The 20557-nt window shown below is 33.5% G+C and overlaps 1 protein-coding gene across 5 annotated transcripts in view; it reads left to right on the forward strand.

Annotated features, from left to right (window-relative positions):
* MANEA (mannosidase endo-alpha) overlaps nt 1-20557 on the forward strand; it is a 60393-nt gene that overhangs the window by 10894 nt on the left and 28942 nt on the right. The window contains exons 2-4 of one of the 5 annotated variants that reach the window (XM_084960437.1): nt 3484-4062; nt 14239-14319; nt 17557-17666. In XM_084960437.1, coding sequence (XP_084816563.1) covers nt 14292-14319; nt 17557-17666 — 138 coding nt within the window. In that variant the 5' untranslated portion in view covers nt 3484-4062; nt 14239-14291. Of the gene's footprint in view, nt 1-3483; nt 4063-12727; nt 12806-14238; nt 14320-17556; nt 17667-20557 lie in introns of those variants that run through there. The other 4 variants (XM_084960448.1, XM_084960456.1, XM_001927384.5 and 1 more) reach the window with 4 other exon arrangements.

Below are 20557 nucleotides of genomic sequence, written 5' to 3' on the forward strand. Positions count from 1 at the left end.
TTTAAGATGTCTATACAGCACAATACACTATCTGGAGGGGTTTTCTATGTAAAAATATAGAAAAACACAAAGTTAGGGCAGGGATAAAGGAGCACAAAAGTTGGGGCAGGGATAAAGGAATCAACGTATTCTAAGTGTGTTTTCACTGTTTAAGAAATAGTATGGGAGTTCCCGTTGTGGCGCAGTGGAAACGAATCTGACTACTGACCATGAGGATATGGGTTTGATCCCTGGCCTTGCTCAGTGGGTTAAGGATTCGGCATTGCTGTGAGCTGTGCTGAAGGTCACAGACACGACTTGGATCCTGTGTTCCTGTGGCTGTGGCATAGCCTGGCAGCTGCAGCTCTGATTTGACCCCTAGCCTGGGAGCTTCCATATGCCACAGATGAGGCCCTAAAATGCAAAAAAAAAGAAAAGAAAAGAAACAGCAAAGTTGTACTTCACACTGGATTTTGACAAGTTAGAGTACATACTGTAATCGCTAAGATAACTAACAGTAAAAGTATGTATGATTAACAGAGAAATAGGGAAGAATGAAATAACTAAAAAGAAAGTAAGAGAGAAGATAGAGCCTGTAAGAAGGAAACCAAAAGAAAAGCAAATAGAAGGTAAGGATAGATTTAAGGGTAAGAGTAAGGAGTAGATTTTAAACTGTATTATCTATATTTGTAGAATTGTAAATGTGCTGAATACTGTCATTATCGGACAAAGACTATTTGAAGAACCAACAGTAACAATAGAGGAATGTCATATTTAAGAAAAAATTTAATCATTTAAGGTGACAAATGCTAAAAATGATACTCTGTGCCAACATGAACCAAATAAAATCTGTTAAAGCTATACTAATATCAAACAGTGGACTTTATGTCATAACCTTTCAATAGAGAAGGAAAGGAACATTTTATTATAAAATAAGATTTAAAACTTTAGGAAAATATAAGTCCTAAATTTGTTTCCACATAATAACATCAATGAAAATTATGTAATGTAAGCAGTTACAGACATGCCTAATGATAGTTGGTAATTTTTAACACGAGTCGAAAAAAGATGGGTGAGGATAAGAAAAATATAACCAACATATTATATTAGCGTATTTGGTTTGATAAACAGGTAGAACTCTGTAACACTAACCGCAGGATATATATTCTTTTCAGGTGCATATGGGGTACTTGACAAAATTGTTCATTGTTGAGCCTTAAAGAAAGTCTCTACATATTTCAAGGGATTGAAATCACACAGGGGGATGTTTTCAGTTTACTCACACTAGAAATCAATAACAAAAAGAATCTCATGGGAGATTTTCCTATTTTTATAAATTTATAAATGTCATCAAAGAATAAATCATAATGAACATTAGAATATATTTTGAACAAAGTAGTCATGAAAATACAGAAGTGAAAAACTCATACTGCTGAAGATGTACTTAGAGGTAAAGTTATAATATTAACTGCATTTTTAGGAAGGTACAAAGAAATTTGGAGATGATAGCAGTAGCAGAGGTATAGCATTTAAATCTTCCTGAAATTGAGAGTTCCCTTTGTTGCTCAGTGGGTTAAGAACCTGACATAGTATGCATTAGGATGTGGGTTTGATCCCTGGCCTTTCTCAGTGTGTTAAGGATTCAGTGTTGCCACAAGCTGTGGCATAAGTTGCAGATGTGGCTTGGATCCCATGTTGCTGTAGCTGTGGCATAGGTCAGCAACTGCAACTCCGATTTGACCCCCTAGCCTGGGAACTTCCATATGCTGCAGGTATGGCCCTAATACTAACAAACAAAAAAAACCAACTTTCTGAAATCATTAAAAGAATAAAATGAAAACAAAACTACTATAACAAAAACTGAAGTGAGAGTTGATCTCCACAGATCCCCAAAATACAAGTTAATGGGGTCAGCTTACTAGTAACTAAAAAGGACATATTGTTTCTCTGTGCTGGTGAAAACAGAGGGAAGCGGTAGTTTAACTGCTTGAGATCTGAGAACAGGAAGATCCCTGTATATGTATTAATTGGAAAGAGTGACAGTTCAACTTGAGTAGTGCCTGCAGTGGAGGATGGGGGCTTTGAAGTCATATTTTTTCATCTTTTTTAAAAATTTAATTAATTTTATTACATTTATAGTTGTACAACAATAATCACAAGCCAATTTTATAGCATTTCCATCCCAAACCCTAGCTCACACCCCCATCCCCAACCTGTCTCCTTTGGTAACCGTAAGTTTTCCAAAGTCTGTGAGTCAGTCTCTGTTATGCCATTTTCTCTATGAAATACAAGGCATGGTTGTGTGAAGAGAATAAAGGAAATTGGTAATGTAGAAGTAGGGTTGATGAAAAATGAGAAGGAATGAAATCATTCTTTTGAGATTAGGTAAGTGTAAGTACTGGGGTGTAGTAATAGATTTGTTAAGCCGTCTTAAATATCTGAAATTTATAATCATAAATTCAGAGGGAAAAGTCAGAGTGGTGTGTGTTTTTCTCTAGTATCATTTTTTGGTTCTGGATCAAGGTCAAGAAAGGCATCGTTTATTTGAGATTATACCAGGTAAGTATTAAGAAAGGAGAGAAATAAAGGAAATTATGGATATATTTGTCTCTTGGTATCTGTGAGGGGAGCTGGGATTAGTTCTAGGAGTGGGTACCAAAATTTATGTATGCTCAAATCACTTAGTAAAATGGCATAGTACAGTTGGTCCTCTGTATCTGTGGGTTCCTCCTCTTTGGATTCAGCAAACCATGTGTGCCAACTGTATTTGCAAGTGAGGAATTTCAATGCTGGGTTGTAGGCTACAAACTGCTTCATTAGAGATAAAACAAAACAAAAAAATAATGAAGAAGTGGTGGAATCAGTGGATTAGGCATCTCAATAAGGTCAAGGAATTGATTGACTGAATGAGAGTACTAAAACAGAGAAGGTTAGAGCTTTGAAGGTTATGTTTAGAAAAATGTAAAAAAGTGAAGTACATATTTTCGAGTGGATAATGATTAAAAATGACAAGATCAAATTTATGAGTATGACACATGAGTTGGTGAAGTGGGATGGAAGAACAACAGGTCATAAGAAATGAGAGGCACTAAAAGAATGAGTTGTAATTCCATTTAATGACTAAGCTTTTAATATACTTTTAAGCATTTCCTTTTTAAACAAAGTTTTAATTTTATATTTATATTTAGAAATCTTAGTCTCTCTATATCAAATATTCCCTTTTTACATTCAGTACATATAAAATCTCTCCGAATGATGAAAAATATATTTACTTAAATAAAATTCCTAAAATCTTTATCTGACAAAATGTAACTGTGGTATTTCCAAACAAAAACTATTCAGTCTAGCTGTAGATTCTTTTGTAGATATTAATATTTGATTACATAATTTGTCACAATATACTTTAAAACTTTTCATTGTAACACTATTTTAGTTTTCATTTTGAATACGTTGGAAAATATTGTTAATACCACTTACTAATTAGCATTTTCCAATACATTACAGCCAAACATTTACCATTTTGGATTTTAAAGCATGACATCATGGCAAAGTTTCGAAGAAAGACTTGCATCGTTTTGTTACTTTTTATTCTATTTATTTTCTCTCTGATGATGGGTTTAAAAATGCTGAGACCAAATAAAGCTGCTTTTGGAGATCCCTTTGGACTTGACCTTCTTCCAGAAATTCGTCAACACTCTCATTTGGTGAAAACTTTTGATTCCCAAAAGAGTGACAAAATCAACAGTGAAACAAACAACAAGAATTTAAAAAGTGTTGAAATCACCATGAAACCTTCCAAAGGCTCTGAACCTTACCCAGAAGAACGGCCACCTCTGAATTATTATTTGCATGTATTTTATTACAGTTGGTATGGAAATCCACAATTTGATGGTAAATATATACATTGGAACCATCCAATCCTGAAGCATTGGGACCTTAGAATAACCAAAAAATATCCACAAGGGACACACAACCCCCCAGATGACATTGGCTCCAGCTTTTACCCTGAGTTGGGAAGTTACAGCTCTCGGGATCCTTCTGTCATTGAGACTCACATGAAACAAATGTACTCAGCTTCAATTGGTAATTATTTTAATGTGTCTGTTTAGATGTGTTTTGTGTGTATGTATATGTGTATAAATTTTTGTAGAACGTTAATTCCTAACTACTCTTCACTATGTTATTAATTACAATTTTAAACTTAAAAACTATGAATTAAACAATGTTAAGCATCTTTTAACACTAACATGTTCATACTAACATTTCTGGATTTTTTTTTTATTGATTTCTAATTTAATGCTCTTTCTGAATTTTATTAAATTATGACTGACATAAGGTACAATTAATTCTCTCACTTTGATATACATCTATTTAAATATCACCCCAATTATGAAGTAAAATATTCACTAGCCCCCCCCCCCCCAATTTTTGTCATGTATTCCTTATGTAGCTCTTCCTACAACCCAGGAAACTATGTATCTGGGTTGAGTAGTAGTTGTAAATATTCCATTATTACATAAAACAGAATCTAACACTTATGTGTATGTGTGGCAGTGTATGTCTTTTGTTCAGAATGCTATTTTGAAATTTACCCATGTTGTTAACTATACCAAAAATTTAGTCATTATTATTACTGAGTAGTATTCCGCTGTATAATAGTTAGCTTCTGCAGTCATTCACCTTGATGGATAACAGTTAGCTTCTGCAGTCATTCACCTTGATGGATAACAGTTAGCTTCTGCAGTCATTCATCTTGATGGATATTTATGCTATTTCAAATTTTAGACATGCAACATATAATTTGGTCTTTTTAAAAACTAGTCTGACAATCTCTTCTTTTTTAACTCCTCTGTTTACTTCATTTCTATTTAATATATTAATGGTATGGTTGATTTTAAGTATTTCATTTTGCTATTTAACTATTTATCCCTTCTGTACCCCTCCTTTTTTCTACCTTTTCTTGTATTGAAAGTGTTTATTCCTGAGTGAAATGAGCCAGAAAGACAAAGACAAATACCATATGATATCACTTATAACTGGAATCTAATATCCAGCACAAATGAACATCTTCTTAGAAAAGAAAATCATGGACTTGGAGAAGAGACTTGTGGCTGCCTGATGGGAGTGGGAGGGAGTGGGAGGGATCGGGAGCTTGGGCTTATCAGACACAACTTAGAATAGATTTACAAGGAGATCCTGCTGAATAGCATTGAGAACTTTGTCTAGATACTCATGTTGCAACAGAAGAAAGGCTGGGGGAAAAATGTAATTGTAATGTATACATGTAAGGATAACCTGACCCCCTTGCTGTACAGTGGGGAAAAAAAAAAAAAATAGCACATGAAAAACAAAACAAAACAAAAAAAAGAAAATGTTTATTCCATTTTATAATAATCTCTGGCTTATTAGATATTTTCCTTCATTTTATTTAGTGATTTCTTTGAAGTTTACAATATACACCTTTAACATAACTGATGGGAAATCAAAAATTATTCATATTGTTTTCACCACTTCCCCTCAAATTTCTCTTCCCTCTAACTCTGGCACTCCAATTACACACATTTACATAGAGCAATGTTGTCCAAGAGGCAAATAATATGGAAAAGTTTGTATTTGGGTGCCTGAAAATTCTTCAGTTAATTAATATACCCTTTATAACCTCTCCCCCCCGTTTTTGTTTCCCCTAGGATGTGTCACTTATGTATGTTTATATATTTATAATACATATAAATATAAAAATATACCATTGACATATTGTATATGTTATAATTTTTTATTAAAATATAGTTGTTTCTTCAATTTATGTTGTACAGTAGAGGGACCCAGTCACACACAGTTCCCTGTGCTGTACAGTAGGGTCCCATTGCCTATCCATTCCAAAAATAACAGTTTGCATCCAAAAACCCAAACTGCCTATCCATCCCATCCCCTCCCCCCTCCCCCTAGGAATCACAAGTCTGCTCTCCTTGGCCAGGATCTGTTTCTGTTTTGTAGATACGATCATCTTGTGCCATATTTTAGATTGCACAAATAAGTGATACCGTATGGTTTTTGTCTTTCTCTTTCTGGCTTACTTCACTTAGTACGAGAATTTGTATTCCATCCTTGTTGCTGCAAATGGCATTAGTTTGTCTTTTCTTATGGCTGAGTAGTATTCCATTGTATGTATGTGCCACATCCTCTTAATGCATTCATCTGTCAATGGGCATTTAGGTTGTTTCCATGTCTTGGCTATTGTGAATAGCACTGTGATGAACATAGGGGTGCATGTATCTTTTTGAATGTATATGTTATAATTTTAATTGTCATTAAAGAAAGAAAATCTTCAGTTCGTATTAGTTTTATGGTTGTCTAATGTTTATAAAGAACTTCCTTCCATATATTATTTTACTGATAAATAATATTTATGAACATGAGTTGCTTGAAAACGTCAGCAATACAGTTTTAATTTTAAATGTTGACAGTTTCACTATTGATGCAAATATTTTATTTCTCTGGTAGATTTTATATTGGGGAAATTTTTTTTTCTTAATTTTATAATGCTTTTTGTTTTTTCCATTATAGCTGGTTTACAGTGTCCTGTCAATTTTCTACTGTACAGCAAGGTGACTCAGTTATACATACATGTATACATTCTTTTTTCCCACATTATCATGCTCCATCATAAGTGACTAGACATAGTTCCGAGTGCTATACAGCAGGATCTCATTGCTAATCCATTCCAAAGGCAATAGTCTGCATCTATTACCCCAAGCACCCCATCCATCTCACTCCTGCCCTCTCCCCCTTGGCAATCACAAGTCTGTTCTTCATGTCCATGATTTTCTTTTCTATGGAAAGTTTCATTTGTGCCATATGTTAGATTCCAGATACAAGTGATATCATATGGTGTTTGTCTTTATGATTTACTTCACTTAGTATGAGAATCTCTAGTTCCATCCATGCTGCTGCAAATGGCGTGATTTCATTCTTTTTTATGGCTGAGTAGTATTCCATTGTGTATATATACCACATCTTAATCCAGTCATCTGTTAATGGACATTTAGGTTGTTTCCATGTCTTGGCTGTTGTGAATAGTGCTGCAGTGAACATGCAGCTGCATGTGTCTTTTTCAAGGAAAGTTTTGTCTGGATATATGCCCAAGAGTGGGATTGCTGGGTTATATGGGAGTTCTATGTATAATTTTCTAAGGTACCTCATACTGTTTTCCATAGTGGCTGTACTGATTTACATTCCCACTAACAGTGCATGAGGGTTCTACCAGGGAAAAATTTAAGAAAACACTTGTTGGTAGTAAAAGTGACAGTACAATTCATCTGTGAATAAATTATTTCCTTTTCAGTTAAAAGGTGAACTATAGTTGCTAATGTTTTGTTGAGAATTTGTGCATCTGTGTCCATCAGAGTTATTGCTCCATTCTTGTAGAGTCTCTGTCTACTTTGGTATCAGGAAAATGTAGGCTCATAGAATGAATTGGAAAGTGTTCCCTCCTCTCCAGTTTTTTGGAAAATTTTGAGAAGGACTGGCATTAATTCCTCTTTAAATGTGTAGTAAAATTCACCAGTGAAGCCATGTGATCCTGAGGTTTTCTGGGTTAGGTAGCTTTTGTAGTAGTTCAGTCGTCTTGCTTTATAGGTCTGTTTAGACTGTTTCTTCCTGGTTCAGGCTTAGAAGGTTATATAGTTCTAGAAACCTATGTATTTCTTCTATGGTTTCTATTTGGTTGATGTGTATTTGCTTATAGTAGTCTCTTGTGATTCTGTATATTTCTGTATAATTTCTTTCGTTTCTTATTTGAGTCATCTCTTATTTTCTTAGCAGTCTTTGTAAAGGTTTGTCAGCTTTAAGTATCTTTCTGAAAAACCAATTCTTAGTTTTGTTGATTTTTCTTTTGTTTTTTCGGACCATATTTTTCTACTCTGATCTTAATTATTTCTTTCCTTCTGCTAACTTTGGGCTTAGTTTGCTCTTTTTCTAGTTCCTCGAGGTGTAAAGTTAGGTTGTTATTTGTAATTTTTCCCATTTCTTAACACCTCCTTTTGTCACTATAAGCTTTCCTCTCAGAACTGCTTTTGCAGCATCCTAAAGGTTTTGCTATGATGTGTTTTTATTTTAATTTGTTTCAAGATAATCTTTGATTCCCATTTTCGTTTCTTTTTTCACATTGGCTGTTCAAGAGTTTGTCGTTGAGTTTTCATGTATTTGTGGATTTTCCAGATATTTTGATTATTACAAGTATAGCTTCCTGGCTTTCTTTTGGATTCTACATGCATGGGATATCTTTTCATCCCTTAACTTTGAGCATATACGCATCCTTAAAGCTTTGTTGTTGTCATTCTACAGTTGAGTCTTTTTTTTTTTTTAAATCCTTCTAGCCACTTATGTACCTTTTAATTGGGGAAATCAATCCATTTACATATAGAGTAATTATTAATATGTAAGGACTTATTAATGCCATCTCACCAATTACATACTGGTTTTGTATTTCCGTTATTTTTTCTCTTTCTGCCTGTATTTGTAAATTGGTTATTTTCCATGATGGTGTGCTCTTCCCCCACACCCCTTTTTGTCTTCTGTGGATCTGCTCCAGTTTTTGCTTTGTTGTTACCAAGGGTGTTACATAAAGCATCTTACTCCAATTCAGCTTATTTTTAACTCTCTGAAGTTTTAACCGTACTGCTCTTCCCTTTATATTATTGATGCCACAGTTTACCTCTCTTTTGTTGTATATTCATTAACAGCTTCTAGTAGTTATACTTATTTTTCCTCTTCTTTCATTTAACCTTTATACTATAGTTGAATAGTTAACAAATTGCCCTACTACATAACTATAGTTTTTAAATCTGTGTATTTCTCATCTTTACCAGTGTTGTATAATGTTTTTATATTTTCATGTGGCTTATTATCTTTTTTGCATTTCAGCTTTAAGAACTCCTTTCAGCATTTCTTTCAAGGCTAGTCTAATGGTAGTGAATTCCCTAAACTTTGTTTTCCTAGGAAGGCCTTTTCTTTTCTTTTATATCTGAAGGATAACTGTGCTAGATTAAGTATTCTTGGCTGGCCATTTTTATCTTTCAACTCTTCAAATATGTCATCCTACTGTCCCTTGGCCTGAAGGGTTTCTGTAGAGAAATCTATTGATAGCCTAATGCCTAAAAGGTTCAAATCCTTTTTTTCCCTGCCATTAATATTTTGGAGAATGTCTTTTTGTGTTGCAATAATAGGATGATCTATTAGCTTTGTAGACTTGTATGTCCAGGTCTTTCCTTAGATTTTGGAAGTTCTCAGCTATTAGTTCTTTAAATTAACTCCCCGCCCATCCTTTCTCTGTCTGGAATCCCAGTTATCCTGATATTTTTCTTCTTGATGGATATCCATGGATTATGTAGACTTTCCTTGCTCTTTTATAATCTAAATTCCTTCTTCTCTGCTATTTCAGAAATTCTATCCTCCAAGTCATCTATTCTTTGTTCATTTGCTCTGTCCTACTGCATATTTTCTCTATTCCATAGTTTCAGTTTGTTCTTTGAGTTTTTAGCTCCAGAATTTTGTTTTTTTTCCTATAATTTCTTTCTCTTTAATGAAGAATCATTTTATTCAAATATTTTATTCTCAATTTATTTGAATTGTCTTTCTGAATTTTCTTGAAACTTGTTGAGTTCCTTCAGAACAGCTAATTTGAATTCTTTTATTTTTTAATTTGTAATTTTTTTAATATAATAATTTTTATTTTTTCCATTATACCTGGTTTACAGTGTTCTGTCAGTTTTCTACTGTGCAGCATGGTGACCGAATTACACATTCATGTATACATTCTTTTTTCTCATATTATTATGTGCCATCATAAGTGACCAGACATAATTCCCAGTGCTACACAGCAGTATCTCATTGCTAATCCATTCCAAAGGCAGTAGTCTGCATCTGTTAACCCCAAGCACCCCATCCATCCCACTGCTTCCCCCTCCACCTTGGCAACCACAAGTCTGTTCTCCAAGTCCATGATTTTCTTTTCTGTGGAAAGGTTCACTTGTGCCATATGTTAGATTCCAGATGTAAGTGATATCATATGGTATTTGGCTTTCTCTTTCTGACTGATTTCACTCAGGATGAGAGTCTCTGGTCCCATCCATGTTGCTGCAAATGGCATTATTTTGTTCTTTTTTATGCCTGAGCAGTATTCCATTGTGTGTTTATACTATATCTTCCTAATCCAGTCATTTAGTTGTTTCCCTGTCTTGGCTATTGTGAATGAGCTGCAGTGAACATGCAGCTGCATGTGTCTTTTTCAAGGAAAGTTTTGTCTGGATATATGCCCAAGAGTGGGATTGCTGGGTTATATGGGAGTTCTATGTATAATTTTCTAAGGTACCTCTAATATGTTCTCCATAGTACCAGCTTACATTCCCATTAAAATTGCATGAGTGTTCCTTTTTTTCCACACCCCCTCTAGCATTTGTTATTTGTGGACTTCTTAATGATGGCCATTCTGACTGGTGTGAGGTGGTATCTCATGGTAGTTTTGATTTGCATTTCTCTAATAATCACAGATGTTGAGCATTTTTTCATGTGCTTGTTGGCCATCTGTATCTCTTCCTTGGAAAAATATCTGTTCAGGTCTTTAGCCCATTTTTCAATTGGGTTGTTGTTGGTTTTTTTTGCTGTAGAGTTGCATAAGTTGTTTGTATATTCTAGAGATTAGACCCTTATCTGCTGCATTGTTTAAAACTATTTTCTCCCATTCTGTAAGATGTCTTTTTGTTTTCTTTTTAGTTTCCTTTGCTGTGCAAAAGCTTGTCAGTTTGATTAGGTCCCATTGGTTTATTTTTGCTTTTATTTCCGTTGCTTTGGGAGATGGACCTGAGAAAATATTCATAAGGTTGATATCAGAGAATGTCTTGCCTATGTTCTCTTCCAGGAGTTTGATGGTATCTTGTCTTATATTTATGTCTTTCAGCCATTTTGAGTTTATTTTGGTTCATGGTGTGAGGGTATGTTCTAGTTTCATTGATTTTCATGCAGCTGTCCAGGTTTCTCAGCAATGCTTGCTGAAAAGACTGTCTTTTTCCCATTCTCCTTAAACTTTTTTGAAAGGTTGAAGAAGGAACACTGCCAAAGACATTCTGTGATTCTACCATCACCCTAATTCCAAAACTCCAGACAAAGATACCACCAAAAAGGAAAACTATCGGCTAATATCTTTGATGAATATATACACAAAAATTCTCAACAAAATTTTAGCCAACCGAATTCAACAACGTATAAAAGAGATCGTACACAATGACCAGGTGGGATTCATCCCAGGTGCACAAGGATGGTTCCACATATACAAATCAATTAACGTCACACATCACATTAACAAAAGAAGTCAAAAACCACATGATCATCTCAACATATGCAGAAAAAGCATTTGACAAAGTCCCACATCCATTAGGATCAAAACTCTTACCAAAATGGTCATAGAGGGAACATTCCTGAATATAATCAAAGCCATTTATGACAAACCCACAACAAATATAATACTCAATGGAGAAAAGCTGAAAGCCTTCCCACTAAAATCTGGAACAAGACAAGGATGCCCGCTCTCATCACTGTTAATTTGAATCTTTATTAGTTAAATCATCTATTCTGTGCCTTCTAGCTTGGTCCTGGAAAATACTATTTTCTTTTTGTGATGCCATGTTACCTTGATTTTTTTATAGTTTGTCTGGATATATGTTGGTACTGTCCCATTTGAAATAGTACATATCTCCTTAACTCTGCTTGTGCCTTTAGCTTATGACATGTTATCTTTATAGTGTTGATATTTAAGTTTTTTCCCCTGTGAAGGTGCACCTCCTTCACCATACTTCTTACCTCTTGTGGGCAGACTTTTATCCTTTTATGTCTACTCAGCTTTTTATATTTCACCAGACTGGCTGTTGGAAACCTGTTTTGCTTAAAGCCACTAAATTTGTGTTAATTCATTACTGTAAGAACAGAAAACCAATACTCTTAGCAAAACATAGTTCACTCTATGTCTTTAAAATTATCTTCCCTTTACTTCAGTTTAAGCAATAAATATTTAGAGTTTCTACCATGTCCCACTCTTGGGCTAGATTCTAGGCACAAAAAGATAAATAAGTCACACTTCCTGGACTTCCCCTTGTTTTCTTCACTAGTACTTCAAAAGCACTAGGTGAAAACTAAAAATATTTTCTAAAGATAGAAATTATCAGTTTTTATAAGGCCACAATTCTTATTTCTGTATCTCTTGCCTTTAAAATTTATACATAAAGGTAGATGAAATAGAACTTATAATAAGATGAATTAGGTATTTGAAGTTTAAGTGAGCCTATTAATATCTAACACACTGTCATAAATTTTCCTTTTAGAGTAACCGTGTTTGTGTTAAGTATAAAATGCATATCTATGTAGATTGGTGATAGTTTCATACTGCTTTAGATATCTGAGTTTAGTTTTACTAAATGCTTTATCTCTTGGTTGTATACTGTGTTGTTTTTTGTTTTGTTTTTCTATGCCTTGTAATTTTTTCTTGAAAGTGTTTTATTTTTTGTAGGCTCATAGAGACTGTGGAAAGTATTTTTTTATCTCTGGAAAATGGGCCTGCCTTTCTTTGTACTAAGCCTGTAACATGGGCATTTTTCACTTTATTTGTTAAGAAAACTGTACTATCTCCATTGATATGTTCTTCCACTTTTATCAAAAATCCAGTGACTGTATATATTTGTTTGGGTTTATTTCAGGACTGTATCCTGATCTTGATTTAGATGTCTCTCCTTTCATCAATACCACACTTTCTTGATTTTTTTTAGCTTCCTGAAATCAGGTAGAGTGTGATTCCTCTTTGTTCTCTTTCAAAATTGCTTTGACTATTTAATTCCTTTGCCTATCCATATCAGCAGTCCATATCTTCAAAATATCCTGGTAGAGTTTAGAATGGGATTCCCTTAAATAAATAGATCAATTTGGAGAAAGTTGACATTTTTAAAATATTAAATGAAATTACCAATATTGAACAATAAAAAGCTGAATTTTCCATTCCATAAGCATGATGTATCTTTCCATTTATACAGGGCTTTGTTTTAAACTTTCTTTGGATTTTTATAACTTTCAGCATACAGATCCTAGACATATTTCTTACATTTATTTCTATGTATTTTGGGGAGATTTGCCATTATAAATAATACCATTTCTTAAATTTTTTTTTTTTTGCCCATCAAAAATATAGAAATATGATAGATAGATCTGGAGCTTGTGATTTTGATACATCCAACTTATTAACAAGGAAGATCTCAAACACCTTTACAACTTGAGGAACTAGAAAAAGAACGAACTAATTATAGAGTTGGCAAAAGGAAGGAGATAATAAAAGATTAGATCAGAGATAAATGAAATAGAAAACAAAATCAGTAGAGGAAATCAGTGAAACCAAAATTTGTTTTTGGGAAGAGATTACAAAATTAACAAACCTTTAGCTGGATGAATTAAGAGGAAAAGCAGACACAAAGATGAGTGTGAGGACATTGCTATTGATTCTACAGAAACAAAAAGATTATTAAAGCGTACTATGAACAGTTTTACTCCAGGAAATTAGATAGCCTGGATGACATGGACATATCCCTAGAAGCCCAAAACCTACCCAGACTGAATCATGAAGTAAACAAATTGAATAGATTTATACAATTCCTAGCTATTATTTCTGTATATATAACTTTTACTTCTGACTTTCCAAATTATATGTATGTTAGAACTTTGATATTTATCACAGAGCTCCTGGATGCATTGTTTTTTGGTTTTTGCCTCAATATTTTTTCTCATTGTATTTCTGTTATGGTGATTTCTTGTGACTCTGTCGAGTCTGTTCTTAAGTCTATTGAATGCACTATTTTTGTCTTTTAATGTTTTTTCATTTCTTTTAAAGCTTTTTCATTTCCAGTATTTCTATTTGTTTTGTTTTGTTTTGTTTTAGTTTTCATCTCTGCCGATATTTCCCACTTGACCTTACATGTTGACTAGCTTTGGATCTTTTAACATTTAATTATAGTAATTAAAAAATTCTTTGTTTAATGACTTACTATCTATTATTACTATCTATCTATTTCAGATCTGAGTCTGGCTATAGTGATTGCTTTAGCAGTGCATTAGTTTTCTTGCTTTTTATATGCCTTATAATTTTTTTGGCAAATGTGTCAGCCTGTGTAATGATTATAGTGTTTATGCCTGGAAACGAGCTTGCCTTTCTTTCTGTTGAATCTGTAGTCTGAAAGAATGTTTGAGATGTTTGAAAGAAGCACTAAATAAATTCCCTATATATGAGAAGCTATCACAAACTCTGTGCAGGTAAATATACTCAATTTTATTTATTGTTTTACCATCTTATCATTAAATGTTTTTTGCAGTCACTTTTTGGGGAAGGTCTTGCTCTGCATAATGCCTTCTCTCATGTATAGTTTTTATGAACTGAATTTATTCCCATTTTACAAGTGTGAAAACTTAGGTAATATAACTTACCTAAAAATAAACACCTATCAAATGACAGAATTAGGATTGGATTTCTCCAAGTCTATCTGATTTTATAACTTGTGTCTTAATTATCACCCTGTTTGGAAGTATCATTTAGCTTAACAAAAATATTATTGCTGGATTTCAGGTATATTGAAGGTCCTTGATAAGTGCTATGGAGAGGATGACATGATCACTATGAAATGATCTTCCCTTAATATTGCTAATATTCTAAGAATGGACTTTTAAAAGAGTATCCCTTTTCACTAAGCAATGGGAATGGTAGAAGTACACAGTAATAGATTTTATTGATAAATGATCCTTGGTTAATGTATTTTAGAGAAACTTTTTGGGTTACTATGAAGGATTCATTAACATTTTAAATGGGCCAGTCCTCCTCAGGCCAGTCATTGGCTTGGTTCCCCGGCCACCACTTATTCAGTGATGACAAGTGACACAGTCAAAAAGACACTGTTCAAGGATAAATTGGATTGTGGACCACAATATGGGGATATGATTCAACATATAGAAGTGATTACTGATACAATAAAGCAGCTGAAACACAATAATAGGATAAGGAAGAAGCATTCTCCCCGGGGCTCAGAGTATACCTTCAGCAAGGATAGGGAGGAAGAAATATCACTGGACAAGAAAAAGGTAGTAAGGTATTTAGAGAATCAGAATACTTTAGCAAGGCTGTCTACTATAACTTTCTGTGATAATGAAAATATTCTATACCTGTGCTTGCCAGTAAAGTAGAAAATATTAGCCACTTTAAATTCACTTTAGAACTAGAGGACTTCCTAAGCATTGTCTACCTGGGATTTAATCTACTGTTTTGAGGGCTGGTTTACTTCTGCCAATTATGCCTAGGGCAAACTGATTTCCTTTCTCAGTTACTTCTCTGACTTCACATTTTTGCTTCATTTTGGACAGGTACTTCTTTACTCTCTTCAGCTGTTTGGCTTTTGAAAGTTCTTGTTCCAATATTTTAAGAGTTTGTTTTCATAGCGAATATTAATCTAGATAATCTAATTTACTATTAGAAACAGGATTCTTGTTTGTAATTTAATGGAATTATGCTGTGCTCATACTTTTCCTGAGCTCTGTGGTATAATTTTTTCTTTTGTATGTTTCTCCTTTATAATTTTTTTCTTATGTTCTTTTTCTCCATTTTTTTGTAGGATTTCTTCATAGGTTTCATGTAAAGAAAATTTTTATTGTCACTCTTCAGTAATGATGTTCATCCTATAAGCTGGGGAAGCAGGCAGCTGATCAGTTAGCTCCAGACACTTTTCTCTTTTTTTCTTTTTTTAATTATTTTTATTTTTAGAGCCACATCTGCAGCATATGGAAGTTCCTGGGCTAGAGGTCAAATCGGAGCTGCAACTTCCTGTCTATGCCACAGCCACAGCTCTCAGGATCTGAGCTGTGTCTGGGACTTATATCACAACTCACAGCAACACCAGATCCTTAACCCACTAAGTGAGGCCGGGGATCAAACCTGCATCCTCATGGATACTGTCAGGTTCTTAACCTGCTGAGCTAAAATGGGAACTCCCACCTTTCTCATTAACATTTTTTTTCCTGTATATGATTGTTTACTTTGCTAGCCAGAAGCTTCTCTAAAGCCCCATATATTATAGATTCTTTTTTCTACCTCTTTGTGTTCTTGTTGCCATTTTTATTTTCAGGTTATATAAAGGACAGAGGTCTTTTTTTCCCATTAAATTACCTAGAAGATCTGTTCTCTAGATGGGACTGCTCTGTTTGTGTGTGGTGTGGCTACCACAGAGTTTAAGTCGTGAAATTTAGTTTTCTGCCAGTTTCTGACTTTGCGTTTTCTGTATTTCCACATGCTTGTCTTTTGGTAACATTTTTTCCCCCATCTTAAGGACTCTGTTGGATGATTTAAAAATTATTACCATACTTTCAGTGTCCTCTTACTTCTTTGTGTATGTAATAAGGCTCTGAATTAGTTGCTTTAAAGGATTTCCTCTCCAGTTAGTAATTTCATTGCAGGCTTTTTGTTTCTAAAACTTTCTTTTTGTAGTCTATTATTCAAAAGTAAATAGGTACTACAAAGATAAACTAATTTTAAACGTTCTTGGATCTCTATTAGATGATATTTATCCTCATAAAAATCTTCATTTGAATGTTTATTGCAGTTTTATTTATAATTGTCAAGACTTGTTAAAAAATTAAGATGTCTTCAGTAGGTAAATGGACAAACTGTGGTACATCCGTATAATGGAACATTATTCAGCAATAAAAAGAATGAGCTGTCAAGTCATAAAAAGACAAGAATGAAACTTAAATGTTTATTTCTGAGTATAACAAGCCAGTCTAAAATGTTACTTTATTTCCACCTATATACCATTCTGGAGAAGGCAAAATATATAGAGATAATAAAAAGATCACTTATTTTCTGGGGGAAGGAGGAGGAGTTAAGTGAAGTAAGCATGGTTTCTAATATATTGTGAAATGATCGTCACAGTTAGTCTAGTTAACTTCCATCACCACACATTATTTTTTCTTGTGATGAGAATTTTTAAGTTCTATTCTGTATGAAACTGTAATGGTGGACATTATACATTTGTCAAAAGCTGTAGAACTATACAATACAAAGAGCAAACCCTAATGTAAACTGTGGACTTCAGTTAATAATGATGAATCTACATTGGTTCATCAATTGTCACAAATTTACCACAGTAATGCAAGCTGTTAATATTAATGGAAACAGTATGTGTCACAGGAGGTGAGTAGGAGAGCAGTATATAAGAACTCTACTTTCTGTACAGTTTTTCTGTAAATCTAAAACCAATTCTAGTAAGTAAAATCTATTAATTAAAAGATTACAGTGATGCCTAAAACAGTTTAAAGTTTTGAGTATACAAAGTAATCAATTAACCATAAGTGGTATCTTAGTAAAATAACAAAATAACATTATTTGAAAATGTTACTTTTTATTGTTAACAATTTTGCCCCCAATCTGCCTTTTTTTTTTTTTTAATAACACCTGTAGTCATTTCTGTTCCTGTGTTTATTTTTTTTCTTTTTGGTTATTTCTATTAGGTGTACTAGCCCTATCTTGGTACCCACCTGATTCAAATGATGAGAATGGAGACGCTACTGATTACTTGGTACCAACTATTTTGGATAAAGCTCATAAATATAACCTGAAGGTATTTTATTTATTTCTATTGAGATATAATTGACAGTTTAGTTTAAGATGTTCAACATAATTATTTGATATATGTTTATATTGTGGAAATGATTGTCACAGTCTAGTTACCACACGCTATTTTTTCTTGTGATGACAATTAAGATCTGTTCTTTTAGCAACTTTTAGATATACAATATAGTTTTATTAACTGTAGCTACCAAGTTATACTTTACATTCTGAAGGTTTGCTTATTTTATAATTGGAAGTTTGTGCCTTTATCTTTACCCACTTCACCAACCCCTGTCTCAGGGAACTGCAAAACTGTTCTCTGTTATGTACGAGTTGGTTATTTTTTGTTTTTTTCTGTGTGTGTGTGGTTTTGGTTTTGATTACACATGTAAGTGAGATCATGTGGTATTTATTTTTCTCTGACAGACTTCCTTCACTGAGCATAATGCCCTCAAGGTCTATCTGTGTTGTCATAGATGGCAACATTTCCTAGGTTTTTTTGTTTGTTTGTTTTTTGTTTTTTTTTTTGACTGAATAATATTGGGGGGTATGTGTGTGTGTCTGTGTGTTATATACCATTTCTATTTCCTTTTATTCATTCATCCATTACAGATACTTATGTTGCTTCCATTTCTTGGCTCTTATAAATAATGAGGCAATGAACATCAGGTATTTTGCAAGTTGGTGTTTTTGTTTCCTTTGGATAAGTTGCATCAACTTATATTCCTACCAAAAGCACACAAGGGTTCCCTTTTCTCCACATGCTCACCAACACTTGTTATTTCTTATCTTTTTGATAATATCCATTCAAACAGTTATGATGTAATATCTTATTGTGGTTTTGATTGGCATTTTCCTGATGATTAGTGATGCTATGTACCTTTTCAGGTATCTCTTAGCCATCTATCTGTATATATTCCTAGGAAAAATGTCTATTCAGAACCTGTGCCCATTTTTTTTTTTTTTTCAATCACATTGTTAGGGTTTTTTTGCTAGTGAGTTGTATGTGTTCTTTATGTATTTTTGATATTAACCCCTTTTCAAATACATGATTTGCAGATACTTTCCTCCATTTGTTATGTTATCTTTTTGTTAATGGTTTTCTTTGCTTTTTACCAAAGCTTTGTAGTTTGATGTAGTTCCACTTGTTTATTTTTGCTTTTGTTGTCTTTGGTTTTAGTGTCAAATCCAAAACATCATTGCCAATACCAATTTCAAGGAGGTTGCTACTTTTGCTTTCTTCTAGGAGTTTTGTGGTTTCATGTCTTATGCTTAAGACTTTAATCCATTTTTTAGTTAATTTTAGTGTATGGTGTAAGATTGTGGTTCAATTTTATTCTTTTGCATGTGGCTGCTTAGTTTTTCTAACAACATTTATTGAAGAAACTATCCTTTTTCCATTGTGTATTCTTAACTCCTTTGTTGTATATTGATTGACCATAGGTGCCTCGTTTTATTTCTGGACTCTCTAGTCTGTTACATTGATCGCTGTGTATGACAGTGCCAAACTCTTCTAATTACTCTAGCTTTGAAATATAATTTGAAATCAGGGAGTGTGATACCTCCAGCTTTGTTATTTTTTCTCAAGATTGCTTTGGCTATTTAGGGTCTTCTGTGGTTCCATACAAGTTTTAGGATTGTTTGCTCTGTGAAAAATGCCTTTGGGATTGCATTGAATCTACAGATTGCTTTGAGTAATATGGACGTTTTAACAATATTAGTTCTTCAAATCCATGAGTATGGAATATCTTAACACTTATTTCTGTTTATTTAATGTCTTTCATTAATAGCTTTTAGTTTTCAGTGTACAGATCTTTTACCTCCTTTGTTAAGCTTATTTCTGGGTATTTTATTCTTTTTGATGCAGTTGTAAATGGGATTGTTTCCTTAATTTGCATTATTAGTGAATAGAAATGAAAATGGTTTTTGCATATTGATTTTTGTATCTGGCAAGTTTACTGGATTTCTTCATTTTAACAGTTTTTTGATGTAGCCTTTAGTTTTCTATATGTCACATACTGTTATCTGCAAACAAGGACAGTTTTAATCCTTCCTTTCTGATTTGGATGCCTTCATTTGTTGTTGTTGTTGCATTATTGCTCTGGCTAGAAGTTCCAATACTATATTGTATAAGTTGGTGACAGTATCCTTCAGTTATTGTTGATCATGGAGAAAAACATTTGACTTTTCTCCTTTGAGTGTGATATTGTTTGGGAGCTTGTGATATATGGCCACTATTTTGTTGAAATACTTTTTCTCTCTACACACTTTGTCGAGAGTTTGTATCATGAATAGATGTTGAATTTGTTGAATGCTTTTTCTGCATTTTTGAGATGATCATATGTCAAAATAATTCATATTACTTTGTGAATGTTGTGTGTCACATTGATTGATTTGCCAGTCAGTGTTAGGCCATCCTTGCACCCCTGGAATAAAACCCACTGGATCATGGTATATAATCCTGTTATTGTATTGTTGAATTCAGTTTATTAATATTTTGTTGAAGATTTTTGCATCTCCGTTCATCAGAGATATTGGCCTGTGGCATCCTGTCTGGTTTTGGTATCAGGGTAAAGCTTGTTCCATAAATGACTTTAGAAATGTTCCCTCCTCTTCCAGTTGTTAGAAGAATTTGAGAATATTGGTATCAATTCTTTGAATATTTGGTTGCATTCACCAGTGAATCTGTCTGATCCTGGATTTTGAATTTTTGTTGGGGTTTTTTGATTACTGGTTATCTCCTTTCTAATAATTGGTCTGTTCAGATTTTGTTTGTGATTCAGTCCTGGAAGCTTGTATATTTTTAGGAATATATCCATTTGCAATGTCAGTGAAGTATTAAAGTCCCCTATTATTGTTGTATTGCTCTTTCACCCTCATGTCTATTAAAATTTGCTTTTA

Source organism: Sus scrofa, chromosome 1 (assembly GCF_054392235.1).
Source record: "Sus scrofa isolate SSC_HxYL_T2T_F1_AM1 chromosome 1, Sscrofa_HxYL_maternal_Yorkshire_Landrace_v2.0, whole genome shotgun sequence".
NCBI classification, from domain to species: domain Eukaryota; kingdom Metazoa; phylum Chordata; class Mammalia; order Artiodactyla; family Suidae; genus Sus; species Sus scrofa.